Source organism: Melanaphis sacchari, unplaced genomic scaffold (genome assembly GCF_002803265.2).
Source record: "Melanaphis sacchari strain LSU unplaced genomic scaffold, SCAv2.0 Contig73_pilon_pilon, whole genome shotgun sequence".
NCBI lineage: Eukaryota > Metazoa > Arthropoda > Insecta > Hemiptera > Aphididae > Melanaphis > Melanaphis sacchari.
In genome coordinates, this window is record NW_020271525.1 from 2,798,719 (window position 1) to 2,819,036 (window position 20,318).

General features: G+C 24.8%; 3 protein-coding genes across 4 annotated transcripts in view; 2 read left to right on the forward strand and 1 right to left on the reverse strand.

Moving 5' to 3' along the window:
• LOC112600939 (golgin-45) overlaps positions 1-1,470 on the forward strand; it is a 3,096-nt gene extending 1,626 nt beyond the window's left edge. Inside the window, exons 5-6 of one of the 2 annotated variants that reach the window (XM_025348295.1) lie at positions 1-135; positions 1,268-1,470. The exon at positions 1-135 is cut by the window's left edge and continues 1 nt beyond it. In XM_025348295.1, coding sequence (XP_025204080.1) covers positions 1-135; positions 1,268-1,408 — 276 coding nt within the window. In that variant the 3' untranslated portion in view covers positions 1,409-1,470. The remainder of the gene's footprint in view (positions 136-1,267) is intronic. The other variant, XM_025348294.1, reaches the window with a different exon arrangement.
• Positions 1,471-2,255: 785 nt separating this feature from the next.
• On the reverse strand, positions 2,256-8,095 carry LOC112600909 (TELO2-interacting protein 1 homolog). The gene is made up of 17 exons (XM_025348256.1): positions 7,963-8,095; positions 7,626-7,863; positions 7,422-7,558; positions 7,170-7,347; positions 6,167-6,338; positions 5,841-6,103; positions 5,318-5,526; positions 5,077-5,259; positions 4,402-4,632; positions 4,066-4,338; positions 3,796-4,007; positions 3,485-3,738; positions 3,284-3,419; positions 3,031-3,221; positions 2,736-2,964; positions 2,540-2,668; positions 2,256-2,467 (listed from the first exon to the last, which is right to left on the reverse strand). Exons 2-17 carry the CDS (start codon positions 7,838-7,840, stop codon positions 2,390-2,392), a joined length of 3,090 nt encoding a protein of 1,029 aa, XP_025204041.1. The 5' UTR covers positions 7,841-7,863; positions 7,963-8,095; the 3' UTR covers positions 2,256-2,389.
• A 1,971-nt stretch (positions 8,096-10,066) lies between these two features.
• LOC112600950 (transient receptor potential cation channel subfamily V member 5) lies at positions 10,067-18,557 on the forward strand. Its single transcript, XM_025348310.1, has 18 exons — positions 10,067-10,182; positions 10,258-10,432; positions 10,961-11,183; positions 11,436-11,531; positions 11,638-11,858; positions 13,346-13,571; positions 13,647-13,762; positions 13,850-14,086; positions 14,150-14,301; positions 14,401-14,617; positions 14,688-14,849; positions 14,957-15,145; positions 15,901-16,025; positions 16,091-16,230; positions 16,325-16,428; positions 16,511-16,565; positions 16,632-16,869; positions 17,974-18,557. The coding sequence occupies exons 1-18, from the start codon at positions 10,067-10,069 to the stop codon at positions 18,164-18,166; spliced, it is 2,985 nt and encodes a 994-aa protein (XP_025204095.1). The 3' UTR covers positions 18,167-18,557.
• Positions 18,558-20,318: the final 1,761 nt, after the last annotated feature.

The following is a 20,318-nucleotide window of genomic DNA, read 5'->3' on the forward strand; positions in this document are numbered from 1 at the left end:
GATAGTACAACAATAGCTGAAGATATAAACAGGATATCTTTATTACTTAGAAAACATTTATTAACTACACAAATTCAAGAACTCCAAGTACATTCGGCTATCCACCAGACACAAGCTGAATCCCAAGCTCAACAAGTATGATTTAATAATTTATCTTTTTATATAAACATAAATGCACCCCTTATGATAAAACTATCCAAACAAATAAAAGTTTGAAAAATATAAAATGGTACCTATATTTGAAATAAGTTTATTATTTATGTAATATTAAAAAGTATAATTAAAATTATTTATTAAACAATTTGACAAATATGGCATTACAAGAAATAGTTAAAATATTTTGTGCTATGAAATAACATTTCGAATAAATTATTTTTTAAAAAATCAGATTACCAATCAAGTTATTACTTAGAAAGAACCAGGATTCTTTCTAAAAAATAATTTCAAGAGTTATAGTAGCATTGTCAAACATATTAACAGTTTGTAGTCCATCATTTTCATTGAACTAAAAAGTTTATGTATATATTTTATTATTTGATCGTTTAGTTTTTAAACATTTTTTTAATTTTTACATTTTAAAATTTAAGAGAAGATAAGAATTTAGTCAATATTTGATAAAGTGGGATGATTATTTTAAATTAAACTGCTAAACAAATTTTATACATTTTTAGATTTTTATTATATCAATAGCTTTATTAATTTTATGTAAAATTAAATTAAATGCTAAAAGTATCTATTATTTAATATAAACTATTAAACTAATAACCTTCTTTATTATATTATGAATGTAGGTAAATACTAATGTAAATTGAACTAAATTATAATTGAAAATTAACTAGACATTATTAATATTTATATACTTAAATTCTGATGACTATTGTTCAAAGCTTGTTTATAAAATACATTTTTATTACATTATAATTTTATTCAATATGATAAACTATGACAAAAAAATTATCACGATGGATTAAAATTGTCCTTTTTTTAAAAGCTGTTGTCTTAAACAATTAAGTGACATTGCCAAAAGTTGTCTTTGGAATTTATAAATTGTGTTTAATAAAAAGAAAAAAAAAGAAGAAAAGTATTCAAAATGTATGTCTTCTTATGTCATCATTTTTATGTATAGCTTTGTTCACTTTTGAGTAGAGATAATTTTCCTTACATAAATTATACTTAAATCATCAAAAAAAAAAACTTATCAAGCTTGTGTTTTATAATTTAAAATATTTTATTTTTTAATTTTATCAAATTTTATTTTTAATTTTAGATATTGGCACAGAAAATGCCTAGAGAAAAAATGAATAATGTAGATGCAACATGTAATGCCATAATGGAAGCATCACAAGCATTAGAGTCTAATATTCAATTATGCTGTGGTCATTGTACTGGAACCGTAAAACTTATTTAAATAATAAAATTATTGTTAACCAAATTTAAAAAAAAAATATTTAAATATTTTATATTATGTTGATGTTTAAAATTAAATTAACTTTTATACACTTTATTATGTTATTTTCTAAATAGGCTATGGAATAAATAAACTATTTTTATGGCATGACTAGAAAACTAGTTAATATTTGTTATGAACTTTGTGAATATGACTAAGAATAATTAAAAGATTAAAATATGGTTTATTTTGAAATGAAAAGTTGAAAAAATTCTAAAGTTTACTTAAAAACTATATTTTAAGAAATTTTAGGAGCACCATTATGTTACCATGAAAATGAGAAAATTTATCATAATCAATTTAATCAAAAACGAATAATTGTAAACACTTGAAATCTTAATCAAATATTTATACTAGCACATTCTAGACATGACATAATTTTTATATTTTGATTCCCTTTGTACTATTTATAGATGTTCAAAGTTGTTATTTTTATATTGCAATTAAAAAAAAAAAATTAATATATGTATTGTTTTTATTAAATGTTATGTTGGTATAAACCAATGAATAATACCATTTAATTGTGGACAAAAATTTTGAATGAAAAAAATTGGTGTACTACATCTCTGAAGTACAAATAAAGTGTATAACAAAGGAATTAAAATTAAAGATAATTTTAAAACAAAATTTTAAATAGAATTGAATTATGTAATGATAGTAATGATAAAATAATGATGAATAGTAAATTGTAAAGTTTATCCAAAGGTGTGAATAAAAATGTTATAAAAAATAGCATTTACTATAAATACTTCAATACTTAAAGTTTTATACAAAGTATAAACTTATTTCAGTATGTATATCAATTATCAATGCTTTATATATTGTTTATAATACTAAAATAGTATACAATATGAGTTGAGTAAAAATTGAACACAGCATTTATCACAGATTATAAAAAAAAAAAGAAAAATATATCTATTAAAACAGTAAATAAAAACATAATTATATGTTTAAAAGTTCGAGTAGTTCTGATACATTTTTTGAAATGTTATATTTATTAAATATTGATGAACTGTAAACCTGAAAATTATATATTTATATAGAATGTTACTTTTGGTTATGTAAAATGTAAGTATATACAATAATAAGTACCTTAATTGTTGGAAGTCGTATATTGTCAGACTTGTATTCGTGTTCGTCAACATACAATGATTGTAAATATATCCATACAAAATCAGAATGTTTTTCATACAGTTTTCTATAGAACTCTTTAGACTTGTTCTATTATAAATTTACAATATTTACAATATTTAGTAATTACATATTAAAAATAATATACATTAAATACCTGTAACTCAATTGGCTGGTCTTTTTCTAAAAAATGTACAACAGAATTGAACACATCATACATATCTTTCTCTAAAAAATTTAAATTTAAGACAAAATCTGCTAAACCACTCAATATAGTAAATTGCATTTTATATTTATGACTTGTAAAGTAAACACTTCCTTTTAAAACATTTTTACTTTCCTTTGCACTAATCGCCAAGCGTTCTATTATAGTTGGCAAAACTTGTCTAGATATAACAAAAAAAAAAACATATTTTAGTATTTATTTAGTATTTTTTTTCTTTCAAACCTACTTGAGTGAACGGGAACGAATAAAATCTTTAGCAGTGGATGCCATTGTGGTCAACACGTTAAATGCTTCACGAAATACTAAATCATCAGTACTGCTATTGAATTTAGTACACAGTGGTGACCATATTTTATGTACCATTGGCAATAACTGATTTTCATAGCTTGATATTACGTTTAAACCTTCATTAAGAATCTATGAGAAAGATAATATGCACTATTTCAAAAAATCTATGAATATAATAATGAATAAAATACTTGTAATGGAAGAGAACTATGTTTTGATGGTAAATAATGCAATACACGTTTCATTATAGAGAGGACCATTTGTATATATGGTGGTAATGGTTTTTTGTTATCTTCATCATCTTCATCAATGTTTTCATTGTTTTCACTGAAATTAAATTCTTTAAGTCAATTTTAAAAGCTATTATAGAACAATTAAGTAAATTATATCACGGTGTGTTGCTATTGAAGTTGTTTTCCCAAAATTCATCTTCTAAATTATTTTCTGAATCTAAAGTCATCATTTTGTGGTATTGTAAAATATTTTCAATTACACAGTTACTTGAAGATTTTGATTTATCTACATTATCAGTTATTGGTGTACAATTTTGTTCCCGTTTTCTCATACACATTATAAATATATGAAACACTTTCATAAACGAGTGCATGTTTTCTGTACAATGAACATCACAACTCTGAACAAGAACCTATAATATATAGAATTTAATAAACATTTATTTATGCATATACTTTTTTCAACTTACTTCAGTAACCATTGTGTGGAAAGATTGAAGTAAATCATCACTGTTGTTAAGATTCATCACCACTTTTAAAGCATTTAATACTTCTGGGTGTTTACTAAGTGACCATAATTTGTTAGTGAAGTGATGAGATAAATAATCAGAATTTTTTACAACAAGATCAATTGGATCACTATATCCACCAGAGCAGGCAAGTAATGATATTGCTGCTTGACCTAAAGTATGGACTTAGTGTAAATAATCTACTGGATTTATGAAGTATCAAAATATTACCAGCTAAAGAAATAGGGCCATGTTCTGAGCCAACACGTTCTAGTATTGGATATAAACAATGAATTAGACATAAGTGTTGTTGAGCCACAGGGAGTGATGAAACTAATTTAGATAGTCCTTCAGTCATAAGACAAATTTGTACTACATTTTTTTGTGCATCAGCTATATTTGTTGTTGAATTATTTTCAATACTGGTAGGCAAATACCAAACGTCACATTCCAAGTACAGATCTATTACATCCCTCACTAAATTATAATGGCATTCTCCACTGTCTAAACCAAATAAATAATTACCAAAGTTAAAATAAAATGATAAAATATGTTATAGATTCCTACTTTCCGATAAAATCATATTCATTAAAAGTGTTATCTCTCTTCGATACATTGTTTTTGTTTCAAATAAATCCATTAAATATCGACCAATAAAATTACAGTCTCCATATGACCCAATAAATTTACAAATATATTGTATCTTATATAATGCTGAAGTATCATTAAAATGTATTAATTGTTTCCAAGGTACATTTATTGACATTTCAGCATTAAATGTTTGTATGGAATTTAAATCTAAATAATAAAAAAAAAAAACCACACAATTATCAATTATTGTTAAAAAAAATCATATCAAGCATTTAAAATAAAACAAATATTCACATGGTTCATTATTAACAGTAATTGCATTTTAACAAAAACTGTTTTATGGGATAAAAATAATTATCATTACCATTAATCACTGTAACTTATAAATTAATACATTTTAATAGGGCAGGCATATTAAATATCCACCCAGAATTGTATTAAACCATTGATTATAAATATATTTTACAATGATTAAACACAATAAATTTTAGTAGATAGAAATTTAAAAATAATTGTAACTATGAAAATTAAAAATTATTTTAAATTCTAATATGACATATTTATTTAAAATATACTGAAATTATATTTAAGGAACTATAAATATTTTTATTAATAATTTATGATTAAAATTAAAAAACACATTTTAATTACCTCTAATTGACGACTCTTCCAATAAGGTAATTGTTTTATATTCCAGTTCTAATATTTGAATTAAAACTGTTGTTAAACGATCTAGATGAGCATATGAATTGAGTACTCGTGATAAATGAGCCTTTCCAAAAAGTTTTATATACCCGGACAATAAAGATAATTCAGTTTTTTGTTTAATATAATCTAAAAAAAGAAAAGAAACAATAGTAAACTATAAACATTGTTTTGGTAAATATCTTACTTGATATTCTAATAAACCGCGGGATTCTAGATAATAAAACATAGAAACTTTCCTCTAATAATTCTAAAAGAGATTTCTCATTTTGTCCATCAAATATTTTATGTAATTTATCAACAGACTCATTAGCTAGTTTTTCAACTTCTGGCTGTTCATCATCAGATAAAACAATTAATGTTTCAATTAAACTTGTGATTGAAGATTTCATAGAACTAACAAAATACATAAAATAAACAATAATACAATATCATATAAATTAATAAAAATATCTTTGAAATTTTAATTTATAAACTATAAACATCTTCGACTAGGAAAAGTTAATGATTTTTGTTAATTTTTTTTTAATGTATTAAGTATTTAAATATTTTTTAAGCATAAATTAAAATTTTGTTCATACTATTTTATTTGATCAACAGTACAAGAAATAAAAACTGAGTATCAAAATTTATAAAAATACACAACAATAATTTACTAAAATGTCAATGATGAATATATAGATTATATTTTTTATTATATATATGCTTACCTTGTGCATTTACTCAATAACACATCACAAGAAATAACTAATTGAAGTCTAACTCTCCAGTGTTGGTGCTCTCTTGTTTTAGTCATATGTGTGGCCACTAGATTAAAATTTGTACGGTTTTCTTGAATCCAATCATTTAATTTTTTTTTGTCATCGTTTCTATCATTACAAAGTGATTTTTCTAAATATGGATTACAATCTTCAATAACATGTTCATCACAAATTATTAGAGAAGTAATTGTGCTCCATAAATTTAAGGCAGCCTTAAAAATATTTACAATAAATACAAACTATCAAGAGAAGTTAACTTGCAGTTATTATCTTACCACTGTAATAGAATGATGCTGAATATCTGTAGCATTAACTATGATACTACAAACAGATAAAACACCTGGTACAAATTTAATTAACTTTTGAATAATTTTAAGACAAATATTAGAATCAATGTTTTTATTCCAAATCGATAATAGTATTTCAATGCATTTTAAGGTTTCCACTCTATAAAATAAAAAATAATTAGTAACTTAGTTATTAAAAAATTCACAAGGTTTAATCAAAAAATTAAAAAAAAATTACATTTAAAATCAAAATTAAAGTTTTAATTAAATTGATAGTAAAAATAAAAATAAGTATAAAAGTATGAGAACTTTTATTTATTTTAATAGTATTAAAAAAAAATATAAATTAAAATTTCAGAAATAATTTAAATGTTATTTGCATTTATTAATATTTATATAAATAAATACATAAATGTTTGTTAAAAGATAGCATGTATGTATTAAACAGGTGATTCAAAATTTATGTTATACTCATTAAATCATTTATAAAAGAAAAAAATATTTGGCATAGAAGTTTTTTTTTATTTAATAATTAAAAATGATAATTAATTTTAATATTTATTTATTTTTTTACAATACTTAAAGGGGGTTATAGGGTATTTTAAGAGATTCAAATTGAAACCTAGGCTTTTTTTGCAAACATAACGAGAAGAATTTTTTTTTTAAATATCTCAATAAAAAAGAATTTTAAATTGGATAAGTAGCTTATGAGTTATAAGTATTTAAAGAATAGATGAGCAGAGAAATAGTCCAACATTTTGCAGAGTATCCTCGTACCACTCCACATTGTACATCTGAATTGTATTAAAAAACGAATAAATAATTTAAATATTATTCTTTACTATGAATAATTTCTATGATAAATGGCTATAACATAAATTCTGAACCACTCTGTATATGATAATATATCATCTATGGACTCAATTTTTTTAAGCAATCATATGAATGTATTTAGTAGATAACTATTTAATATATGTATAATAAAAAATACCTTAAAATATTCATTTTTTCTTTTTTTATAACTATTGTACAAATATATATCAAATATCCAACATGCTTGCAATCAACTTCATTATACATTTGATTTAATACAGCAATATCAGCTTTTTCAACCAATAACTTAAGAGCGATAATGATTGACAATTTGATATCTTCACTCAAATTCAGTGCTGTAATACAATTATTTACTATGATCAATAAACAAATAAATAAACATATTTAAAAAGCAAAGGTTCATACAAACCTATATCTGGTTTTTTTTCTTGAGACAACTTTTCGACCAACATTTTATAAATTCTCATAAATGTAGGCCATAAACTAATAGATGTTTTTTTCAACAGAGTCGTCAGCACATCCAACACATTTATCGTACAATTTGATCTGGAAAACAAATTTGTGAGTAATTATAGTATTGAAACAGATGTAAACAGAATACAATTATACATACTTGTTGGCTTTTAAATGAATTTCCAACGGGATTAGTACATACGGCTGTAATTGCGTTAGAGTATACTCTGGAACCATTTCCAGTGCATTTTTTAAGAGTTTGGAGTTAACATCATTGGGTTCAGTAATGAAGGCATCACAGGCTGGTTTTAATATGCTGAATGATTTTTGGAATTGTGCCTTTTCAGAAAACATTGTGTCGGTAAGTCTATCCATTTGACGATGTGAAGCACCATACACTAACCAGGATAAAAATGTATACAAATATAATAATATACCATTGGCATGATAGATGTCCGAAATCGACGACTACAATGCCATAATAATATTTTACTTACCCACTACTACAGATAGACACGACTTTGACAACAAGAATGAGAATTACAACACAAATTAAGCCTAAGGAATAACGTAATGATGGTGGTTTTCAGCGGTTTGATTTGAATTAAATGATAATATTAGGATGCCTAATATTCCAACACTAAGTGTTATCATAGTATGGTTAAATGAGTGATAGATAAAAGATAAAACAATCGAAATATTTTGGTTATACAAATTCGATTATTAAAATAATCGATATCTTGTTAATTTTTAAGACAAACAATTTCGATGTAGATACTAGATGATGTGTATTGTGTTTAATTATAGGCTTATAGGCTATAGCTTAAAATATCAGAAATCAATTGGAAGAATAGTTATTTTTTAGATGAAAATTCAATGTCAAAAAATGTTTACTTTGAATGATCATACATAGTTATGAGGAATTTTATAGGTATTTAAATTTAAATTTTGGATATGAAAAAACATTTTTTATGAATTCCTAATTACAACATAATTTTTAAATTTTTACAATTTCGATGAATTTCGTTCGCATTCTCATTTTAAATGCTTATAAAAAAATATTGTGGTTAAATAATATTTTCAATAGGTATTTTATAATTGACAAGTAAAAAACTTAAATATATGAAACTTTGTATTCATTTTTTTAATTTTTTGACTCAGTAAAAATTGATCAATATTTGACATTTATAGAAAAAAATCTAAAATTGTTTGTCCCTATGAATAACACAAAAAAATTAAAAATATTTAAAAAATTTAAAAATCTTATTTTTCCCTTAATTATTTGATTTTTTACCGATTATTTTTAAAAATATTTTAATTTAAATCTCTCAAAAGTACAAACTAGATCCAAATTTCTGTTAGTAGTTGCTCTCAAAGTAGAATATTGAAGCAATTGTTTAACCATTTATTGGGTATACTACGTCATAGACAAAAAAAAAAAAAAAATACATATTATAAAATAAATATAGATTTTGATTTCGTCTAAATGAAATAACTTGACATAATTATTAATGGTAGATATTTTTTCTCGCTTCAAACAAAAAATTATCTAAATTATAAAAAATATTTTTAAATCCAAATTTGATGTAACAGTAAAATACGTAAGTACATTTTAATATTATCAATAAATAGTAATAACTTTATAGAAATATCAAATATCTAAGAAAGTTCATAAATGGATATAAAAAAATACAGTAGTCCTATAGGTTCGAACGTAATATAAAATCATCTAATATGATATGACAAAAAATTCAACAGCTTGAAAATAGTTCATCAGTTACAAGTTAATCCAATTTAAAAAATAAGCAATTGAATTCAAAAATTAAATTTATATAAAATAGTAAAATAATATGATGATGATTAACTTCATAAAATGCTTTCTATAAATGTATATACATAGTATTGGCTTAGAGATGATTATAATAAGCTTGTAAAATACAATTATTAAATTAATTTGTATTTAAATCAATTCAGTTGAGGTTCAGAATAATTGATGTATACAAGTATATAACTTAATACCTGTAAACAATAAAATAATTATTAACAGTTACAATTTTAAAGAGAATTTGAATATTTTTTCGAATAATAAAAGGCTATTGGGAAAATCTTTCAATACAATAAATTTGAATACAATATTTTTTTTTCTAATCAAAAATGATAATAATATTAATTTTGGCTACTGATTTTCATTAATAATAATGTTATAAAAATTTAAAATAAATATCTTTTTTTTTAATTAATTAATTTTGATGTAATGGAAACGGTGACTTATACGTTTTTAGTGATTTTTTCATATAATTCACAAAAGCTAATTCATTATATTTTAAAATCTGACTATAGTGAGATAAAATTAATTAAAAATGTAATTAGTTAAAAAAAAAAAAAAAAGATAAGATATTTAACATAGTAAAAATTCAAAGCTGTTTAATCAGTTATATGCGTGGTATAATATTGACATTAAAGCTATGGTTACCGAGGAAACGGAATGCATTTGATCGATGGCTTATAGTACTCCGCAGCTTAAATTATTATGTATTTATTTGATACAATTTTCATAAAAATACAATTTAACGACAAAGATATTAAAAATATAAAACAAAAATGGGAAATTCTTGTGCGAGTTGCACAGATTTCTCATTCTCAAAAACAGCTTCAGGATCTGTCCTGGATAGAGTGATATCTCAAGCGTCTAACGAAGACGATTGCTTGTTGTATAAGTAAGCAAATCAAATTATTTATATTAGCATTTTGTATTGTTAAAATATCAAAAGTAAATATTATTACATTTTAAGGTTAGCAGATTATAAAAAAGGGGGAGAACTGATCAACGTGTATAATAATGGTGGCCAGGATGAAGCGGAACAATTTATTGTTGAAAAGTTACCTGGTCTTATGTATAATAACGGTAAAGGTCAAGTGATTAATCGAAATGATTATTTGAGATGGAAATTTCAAAATCGTAAACACGTAAGAGTATTGTCTGATGTTTATTAATTAATAATTATTATATTAACTACTTTAGTACGTACCAGCCATTTTACCGTAGTACAATTATTTGCGTGTCCACACATAATATACAGAAAAATAAAATAATGTTGTGGATACCTGAATATTATTTTCTTTTATTTTGATTCGATTAAGTAGTAATAAACGTTACAATACTATTTAACTTTTTTAAACTCATTTTTTTTATACATTTTAAAATATTTTTTTTTTATCGCTTAAAAATTTTGACTAGTATCTTTTTATAATAATACGTAATAACTAAAATAAGTAATTATAGTCATTTTTGACATACAATATTACTATAATAATGTGTTGTAGCTAGGTATTTAATGTTTAAATAGGTGTTTTTTAGTTTTATGTTGTCACTGTTTTTTCATACCTACATTCATCAACTGTTTTGAAATCATGAAGTTGACTTTTATCAGTTAAATTTATATTTAACTTTAACAGTGTGTGCGTAATGTAAAAATTCGTTTGTTCCATATTTAGGTGGCCATTAATGTCGAGGAAAAGCCGGGTCCGCATGATCCGTTGACAAGGTGGGTGGACCACGTGGCGTGTTGGCAAATGCAATACAGAGGATCATTAGGCGAAAGTCTGTTGCACGTATTAATCATATGCGATACAGTGATACACACTCGGCTATCTCGATTACTTCTCAAACACTATCCGATGTTAAGTCAAGATGTCGTGGAAGGCGAAGAATATCTCGGTACGTATTGGAGTAGTAGACGTTGTTGAAACACGACATACATGTAGGTACTATTGTATATTATTTCATCTTGCACTTATTCGTCCTATTCCTGACAGTGTTAGCATATTTTATAAAGGATATCAATGATGAAGTTTACTTGTTAAGTGTATAAATTTAAATTTAGTTGCAATAGAGTTCTTGTATTTTTTATATTGTTATTTTTTAAACAGTTTAATTAGTTCGTGTCTTAATTTTTATAACTATATATAGGTGCTAGTGCGCTACATTTGTCAATTGCTTATAATAACAACGATTTAATCCAAGATTTGGTTGATGCCGGAGCAAATATTTGTCAAAGAGCTATAGGTATAATATTTATATTATAATTATCTATAGATACTAATAAATCTAAGCTTAAAATTGTAATATAATGGACATAATATATATCAATTGGCTTTACACAACATTTTAGGGAGTTTTTTCTTACCACGCGATCAGCAGAATAAAGAAATTAATAACAAACACACGGATTACGAGGGTCTAGCGTATCTTGGTGAGCTTCCATTAGCGTGGGCCGCTTGTTGTGGTAATCAAACAGTATATAATTTGTTAATTGATGCTGGAGCCAATCCTGATGCCCAAGACTCTTTTGGAAATATGATTCTTCACATGGTGGTTGTTTGTGATAAATTAGTAAGTAATTAAACATTATTTAGCTGAAAATCGAACCACATCTAAGCAGGTACAATATAAATATGTTATGATGATAATATTTTAAAAGAATAACTGTTTGTCATAATTTTTTTTTTTTTTTTTTGAACAAAATTCATATTTTAATAACAAATTACGTTCACATATACCATGTGTATTTTTGTATTTTTTTTTTTAAATTTATATTTAACAACTATACGTGAAACCTATTATCTGAGTTGAGTGAATTTGCCCGAAAATAAATGGACGACAAATGTAAGCAACGTAAACACGGTTAAGTAATTGATTTGGACAATTTTTTTTTTTAAGTTACTGTAAAAACCAGACAGATAGCTGATGCAATATTTCTATTTAACTGTTTAATTATTTTCTGGAGACAGAAAAACACAGCAATCTACGTTAATTGCACAATTAAGACCAATTATTTATTGATATATCTACTATTGACACTATGTTCATTGAAAAGATTAGATTATCGAATTACCAATAATAATACAAATAATTTAAAATACTTATCTTTAGAAATAAAGGTTTTACAAAGTCTCCGCTCAAAATATCTTTTTTGTATGCAATACTTTGTAATTTTATTTAAATTCAACACATAGCTACAGCTATGACTTGCGTGTTAAAATGGCGCGATCAGGTACAATCAAAAAAACTAAAAACTATACAGCAGAGTGATAAATTACAGATTTTCTTTGAATAATTAAGTAAACAGTTAATATACACAGTATTATTATAGCGGTTATTTACTATTATTTTTTATTCGATTTTGGCAGTTAATGTCATCATACCAGCTAAGTACTGAGCTTTTTAACAAAATTACAAACTATAACTTTTATTATAATATCCATTTTGTTTAATTTTTATATTTCATTGATAATATTACATTAATTAGAGTAATCAGAAGAAAATGATTAAATAATGAAAAATGCCCTCAAAAAAATTTAAAACCAATAAATAGATAATATTTTCCTAATTGATATTCATTTTTAAATTGATTCACGTTCATATAAAATATAAACTATAAAAAAGTATAGTGTAATTAGTTAAAGCTAATAAAAAAAAAAATATACAAATATTTATACAATAAGTACATATTTAAAAAATGTATCTAAATTATTTTAACTGTAAAATTTAAAATAAAACACAAAAAAAAAATATAATTTTGACTAGTAATGGACATTAATTTAAAATTACTTGAATGTATAATAAATGTACAAGTACAGAATGTTGACATTTTTTTTTAAAAATATAAAAAAAAAAACTAGCAAATTAAAAATTAAAATTAGTCACCCACTTAACTTCATATGTTATTGAAACGAACTTTTAGCTAATAACAAAACATTTAAATCGTACAAAAAAAAAAAACCAAAATATAACATTAATTCATATATTTACTTGTATTTAAATGAATAATTATCTATAAGCTGAATCAATTAATCTTCATAATTAATTTATTTTCCCAGAGTATGTTCGGTTATGCATTGAAACATCCTAAAGTACCTGCAAGTAATGGTATCATGAACATGGCAGGACTAACACCTTTAACATTATCGTGCAAACTTGCAAGAACTAGTGTTTTTCGCGAAATGTTGGAATTAAGTGCACGAGAATTTTGGAGATATAGTAATATTACTTGTTCAGCTTATCCTTTAAGTGCATTAGATACATTACTGCCAGATGGAAGAACAAGTTGGTTAATTTATAAATAATTCATTAAAGCCATTGAATAAAATATAATTTTGAAATAATGTTACAACCATCTAGATTGGAATTCAGTATTGTTTATAATTTTGGACGGTACCAAAGGAGAGCATTTAGACATGCTCGATGGAGGCATAATTCAAAAATTATTAGAAGAAAAATGGAAAACTTTTGCTCGAGTTAGTACCTATGTTAAAAGTATTAATGTTATTATCTACAAGAGTAAATGGTTAAATTATAATATTGTTTTTAATTTTCGGTTAAAGAAACAATTTATGAAACGTTTAGTTATATTATCTATCCATCTAATCATGTTGAGTATTTCTATATACTTAAGACCCGTGGACCAAGATAAACCATTGTTAGGAGAAGCGGAAGACTGGCAAGACGTGGCAAGGTATTGTTTTGAAGGTGGAACTGTAGTCGGAGTGCTGTCATATTTAATCGTTCAACAAGGTGGAGAAATACTCAATCAAGGTCTTGTAGGATTTTTAAAACAAACGGTAAATGGTAAAGTTAAAATTTTTGAATTTACTGTTAAATATGAGTAGCACATTTGATTGTAGTTCAAAGAACCGGCTAAATTAATATTTTTGATTTCAAATTTATTAATATTGGCTTGTATACCACCAAGGATGATGGGTGACAAACAGACGGAGGAAGCCATATTAGTATTCGCAGTTCCCGGATCATGGTTTTTGTTAATGTTTTTTGCTGGGTAATTATAAAATTATAATAAATAATATAATCAAATATGCTTATAATACAAAAAAAATAAAGTTTTATAACAAGTAATACATTGAATACCGTACCTTAGTGCTATACGTCTAACTGGTCCTTTCGTGACTATGGTGTACTTGATGATCACAGGAGATATGTTAACTTTCTTCGTCATTTACTCAGTAATTTTATCTGGTTTTACGCAGTCATTTTTTTTTCTCTACAAAGGATCGCCAGACGTCAGTACGTCGTTATATAATACTTATCCTTCTACATGGATGGCCTTATTTCAAATCACCATGGGCGATTACAATGTGAGTTAGGCCGATTCCTTCTAATGCAACACGTAATGATAATTTATAATACGTTACGGTTTATGCATAGTACGCAGATTTGAGTTACACTGTGTACCCCGCGCTTAGCAAGACCGTATTCACAGTTTTCATGGTGTTAGTACCCATTTTATTGCTCAACATGTTAATAGCTATGATGGGTAACACCTATGCGCACGTCATAGAACAGAGCGAAAAGGAATGGATGAAACAGGTGAAACATAATAGCATTAAATCGTATTATATTAGTTTATTTATAATATTATAATCCTATATACCCTCGCATATAAATAAATAATGCATTTAATGTACCTATTTTAGTGGGCCAAAATTGTAGTTACCCTTGAGAGAGCTGTACCACAAAAAGCAGCCAGAAATTACCTTGAAGAATATAGTATTCAGTTGGCTCCCGGCGACGATCTAAATCCGGAACAAAGAGGATTCATGGTGATAAAATGTAAAAGTCAAACTAGAGCAAAACAGCGGAAAGGCGCTGTCATAAATTGGAAGGTAGGGGTTTATTGTGAGTTTTTTTTTTTTTTAAATACAGAATAACTGATATTATTAATAATGCTGTGTTAATAATATGATAATGTGATAGTATGTTAAATATACTTCAAGATGTATGACATAATTGACAAAGATTTAAAAACATATATCAATAATTTGCGTCAAAATTAGTAAAACATAAGCGCTGGTATAACATTTTACCAAATATACAACATAAGTTTAAACGTTATAAAAAAGAAATACAGTATAATCTGTCTTATACGGATCCTTGTTAAGACGGAATCCTATTCTGTGCGGAAATTTATCATGGCCCCGGTAGATTTCTATAATTTAACATAGGATTAAATCCTTGATAAAACGAAACCTGTCTAACATAAAATGAAAAGCATTTATTGGTTCCGTAAATTATATATACTTTCACTGTGTTGTATTATGTAAGTAAATACTAACAATATAATATTATAGATAATAAAAAAAAATTTATTATTATTTATAATTTATTATCTAATTAGATAATAAATTTGTCGATTATAATCTGTATGTTTGGCATTTTTGAATAATATAGTTCTAAATTGTATACCCGGAGTAAAGTAAGTATGCAGATATATGGGATTTTGGTTTTTTTACGATACGATTTATTTTTGGTGTTTTATTTTGGTGTATGTATCTCACATTAATAAAATACAAATGTTATAAAAAATTAAAGCTTTCGTTTTTAATTATTTTTAATAACATTAACCTGTTTTATACTTAAGAAAAGTGGAAAGTTGGTCATTCAGGAGCTTCGTAGATTAGAAGGTACTGGCCAAAATTTAAGAGATATGATTTGGAAAAGATCTTCTCTATCAGTGTCTTCTCCTGTCTTTAAAAGTGTATCAATGTAATTCTATCAGCTATACATTTTAATAGAATGAAATGATTTATTTTTAATTTTGTAATTATTAGAAATAAAAACAAAAGCAAGTCGTATTCCGAAGCAAAAGATGACCAAAATCGGCTTTCTGGTGCGCTAGGAGCAGCGTTAGACGCGATTGCTGTAGCTCATGATTTAGACATGACTTTAACAAAAGACGAACCGATTGATGGTAAACCTGTACTCTTTAATACGTTTACTTATACATAAATGCAAAAATTTTTATTAGGTGAGAATTTAGATTATTGTAAGTTTTTTTTTTTTAGAATTACACGATCCCTTAAGACAATTAGTAATAATGTCAGAAAGTGATAAAAATATTGATAAAAGCCAAGTTGAAATCGTGGCGAATGCAGCAGCAAAAATTGCAGTAAGTTTTTATTTAATTTTTAAAAATTTATTTGAAAAAAAAAAATTTTAAATAACTTTTAAATTGAAATATTTTCATTCAGAACCAAGATTCTATAAAACCAACACTGATTAATTTAGAGCAGCAACAAAATGATGGTTAGTAATTTGATTGTTATACTTTTTTAAGAATGTCTTTAATGATTTATTTTTGAAATGCTATAGGAAAAAATGATAATACTATAGTTGCAATTCCTGGTAGCTCAATTACAAATAGAAAACTTCTAAACAAGCAATCTAAAAATTTAAGCATGTATGGTTTTGAGAGTCAAGATATGTCAGTAGATAAATACAACAAAGCAGTTGTAATCACAAGAAGTATTTCAACTCAAACAGGAGGTATTGGTATTATTGAAAAAAATGAGCGGCAGATAATAAGACCAAAAACTGCAAAAATCAATCGGTAAGTACTTAATAATATATAATATATAAAGAATAAAGACTATTTAAAAACATGTTATAAAGTTAATTTTGTTAATAATCGTTTAACAATTATTTATTAATAATTAATATATTTACCCATCAAATAAATAAATAATATTTGAGTTAAATTTCATGATCAAATGTTATGCATTAATATTTAGGGAATTTAAGTTTTAACGTAAATAATGTATAATTCATGAAAAAATTAATTTAAATATCTTTATTTAACTATTTTGTATAAAAATATAGAACATTGTGTAATCTGTTATTATTTTTGTCTTAAAATATACAAATTACGTTACAATATTCAAAAAATTATACTGATTTTTTTTTAAACTTAAAATGTATTAATAAAATATTTATCTTAAATTTATCCATAGTATCTTTAGTTTATTTAAAATTAAAAAAAAAATGGAATGCAAAATAATATTAAGAGGGTATTTTGTATACCTCTAGGCATTTTAGTTTATACAAATATTAGTTTAATCACTAAAAAAAAAAAAAATCTTATTAAATGTACAAATAAGTGACCAAAGTTATGGAAGATATTTCGATTAGCTTTGTAATACGTAGAGTAATAAATTATTTTGAAGTATATAATATATACTTTAATGAATGAATACTATGTATATTTAAATATATAAATTGGTAATTTATAACCAATTCATTTAATTAATTATACCATTTTAAATTTCACTCATAAATGCACTTAATTATTTAGTTAATACTATAATCCTTATCGATGAACTCATTAACTATTTTAATTAATTAAAATCACTCGACAATTATCTTAAAACCGCTTACTGTCACAATCATACATAATTAAGGTTTTAATAATATACTATAAATTTATGCAATAAGAATTTGAATAATAAAAGTCACTATTTCCTTGGATAAATTTTTGACGTGTAGACGACTTATAAAGATGATCAGGTCAATGAATTTGATTTATTTCCTTATAGTCTTACGTCAAAAAATATAGCTATTTTGCGTAAAAATGCCTATTATCATGATATTATTTAGTTAGGTATTACATTAACGTAACCCGTCCAATACTTTGTTTTGATTTAACGACGGTTTCCAGCGTGACCCCTACGCAGAATTTTGCTGTGAAAAGAGGCCAATCTGCACAGCCAGACAAGCGGGAAGATCATAGAGATAACAAAGAGCAACAGTGTTATTGCATCAGTGGCAACAACATGTTGCGTCCTTGGAGCACGCAAGACCTGGCGCCGTTAAACACGATCATGGCTTGGGGTCCCAACGATGACTTCTGATCAAACAAAAAAATATAATAAAATATATTATAGCGCGGTGGCAGCAAAACAATCATTATAATCGATTATTGGATATTGCAACTATATACCTTACTGGCATACGTGTTGCTTCCAGAAATTCGTAGCTTTTAAAATATATTTTCATAAACAACCCCATCATTATATGTATAGTCTAATTTGTACACAACTAGACTTTCCCAATTTTGTCATCCAACATGAAGCGGTCTTGTACAATCCTATCAATGGTCACATTATCTGTCCGCAGTTATTAGATTGTACCCAGTTTAAAGTCACTCTTCTTTATTACATGCCTGTATCACTTAACGTTTAAAGGAATTCTTTCATGTAATATTTACTTTTCAAAAAACTCATCTAAATCTAAATATTTATATTGTCGTGTAATAATTATTTTGTATTTGTTTTATTTTTTGATTCATAAAATATTAAATAAGTTACAAGTTAATTTAATTATAACATGTAGGTATCGATTTAAGTTCTGATACACTTAATATTGTTTGCTGTAATCCGTATTATTATATTGTCTGTTATTACCAAATATATTATTATTAAAAATTACCTATTGATATTTTCATTTTTATACACTATGTATATTTCTCTATTTTATCTTTTTATTTTGTTTATTAACCTGTTAAGTTTAATTTAAGTATATTATCTGTGGTTTAAAATTGGGCTTCTGCCCATTTTATTCAAATTAATAAATTATTATTATAATTATCATTGCACTGATCATTTTTGTTTTAAGAAGACTTACCTACATGAGTCATCTCTGTCTTATACATCAAATACACATACTAGATTCTTACTACAGTTTATTATTAGATTAAATTTAATTATCTTCGAGTATGTGAAGAATAATATAAATTGTATAAGCGAGTGAAGAGTTTTAGGATTTTTTTTTTACAATTTTCTATATTTAATATAGGCATAAATGCACGATGGATACTCGGTTTAACACATCTTTCCTGGCTTTGGATTTGATGATTATACGACTGTTTGTAGTGGTAGTTAATATTAATAATATGTCCTTAGAATATTAATAAAAAAATGATTAAGTTACATATATATATATATATATATACTATTAAAACAATAAAATTGTGATGATTCGTTATATTTTAATGTTCAAATTATTAATTACTATCATAAATTATAAAATATGATACCAAACTATTTTATGATTATTAAATAATAATATTATAAATAATGATAAAAAGTCTTAATTAAATTGTACTGTTATGTACGCCATAGTTTATAAGATCCTACAATACTATTTTAGAATATACTTTTATTACATACTCTAAGCATGCAATACATAGTACACTATTAAAACGAATGAATAATATTTCTTGCAAAAATTTTAAATTGAATTCAGATAGATAATAATAATAGGGTTTAAAATATTTTATAAATCGACGATGGTTAATTTTTTATTATTATACGTGATATTTTCTTAAGTTTGTAATTTTTCGTTAGTCATTATTGTTGCACACATTAAGTGATCAACCAATAGTTACAGTATGGTAACCCAAAATATTTAGTTAAAACGGCGCATGCAGATTAGGTAGGTACGGCTATTATACGAATCGCGTGTTGTGTTTAATACAACTATTAATAATTGATTTCTTTGAGCGGCAGTCATTAATAGCGGCGAAACAAATAAATTATAATTTTAATTTCCGTACTTTTTAAATTGTCTCTTGGTAAGAGGATTGCATTAAAGTGGAGTACATATAAAACAGATAAATTTAACATTATATAAAAACAATAATTTAAACAACTCAAACCGTTTTCCATAATATTTGGAAAAATGAATTTTTTGAAATACGCTTAAAAAATGCTTAATAAATAGTATTACAGTTATTTTTATTAAAAATACTGTTCTTTTGTTCTTTAATGCTAAATTATTTTAGACAGATGATTTATAAATTTATATATTTTCGTACTTTGTTTTAAGTATTTTAGTGTCTTAGTATCTATAACAGACCATACCGTAGTTGTCGTGATTAAGGATGTCTTTATAATATTTTAGGGCATGACACGTAGTTCTTTTCTATAGCCATAATTTAATTTACCAGTGTCTGTCAAAATCATTAATTAACTATCATTTATGTCACTCAATCAAGTCATCTGT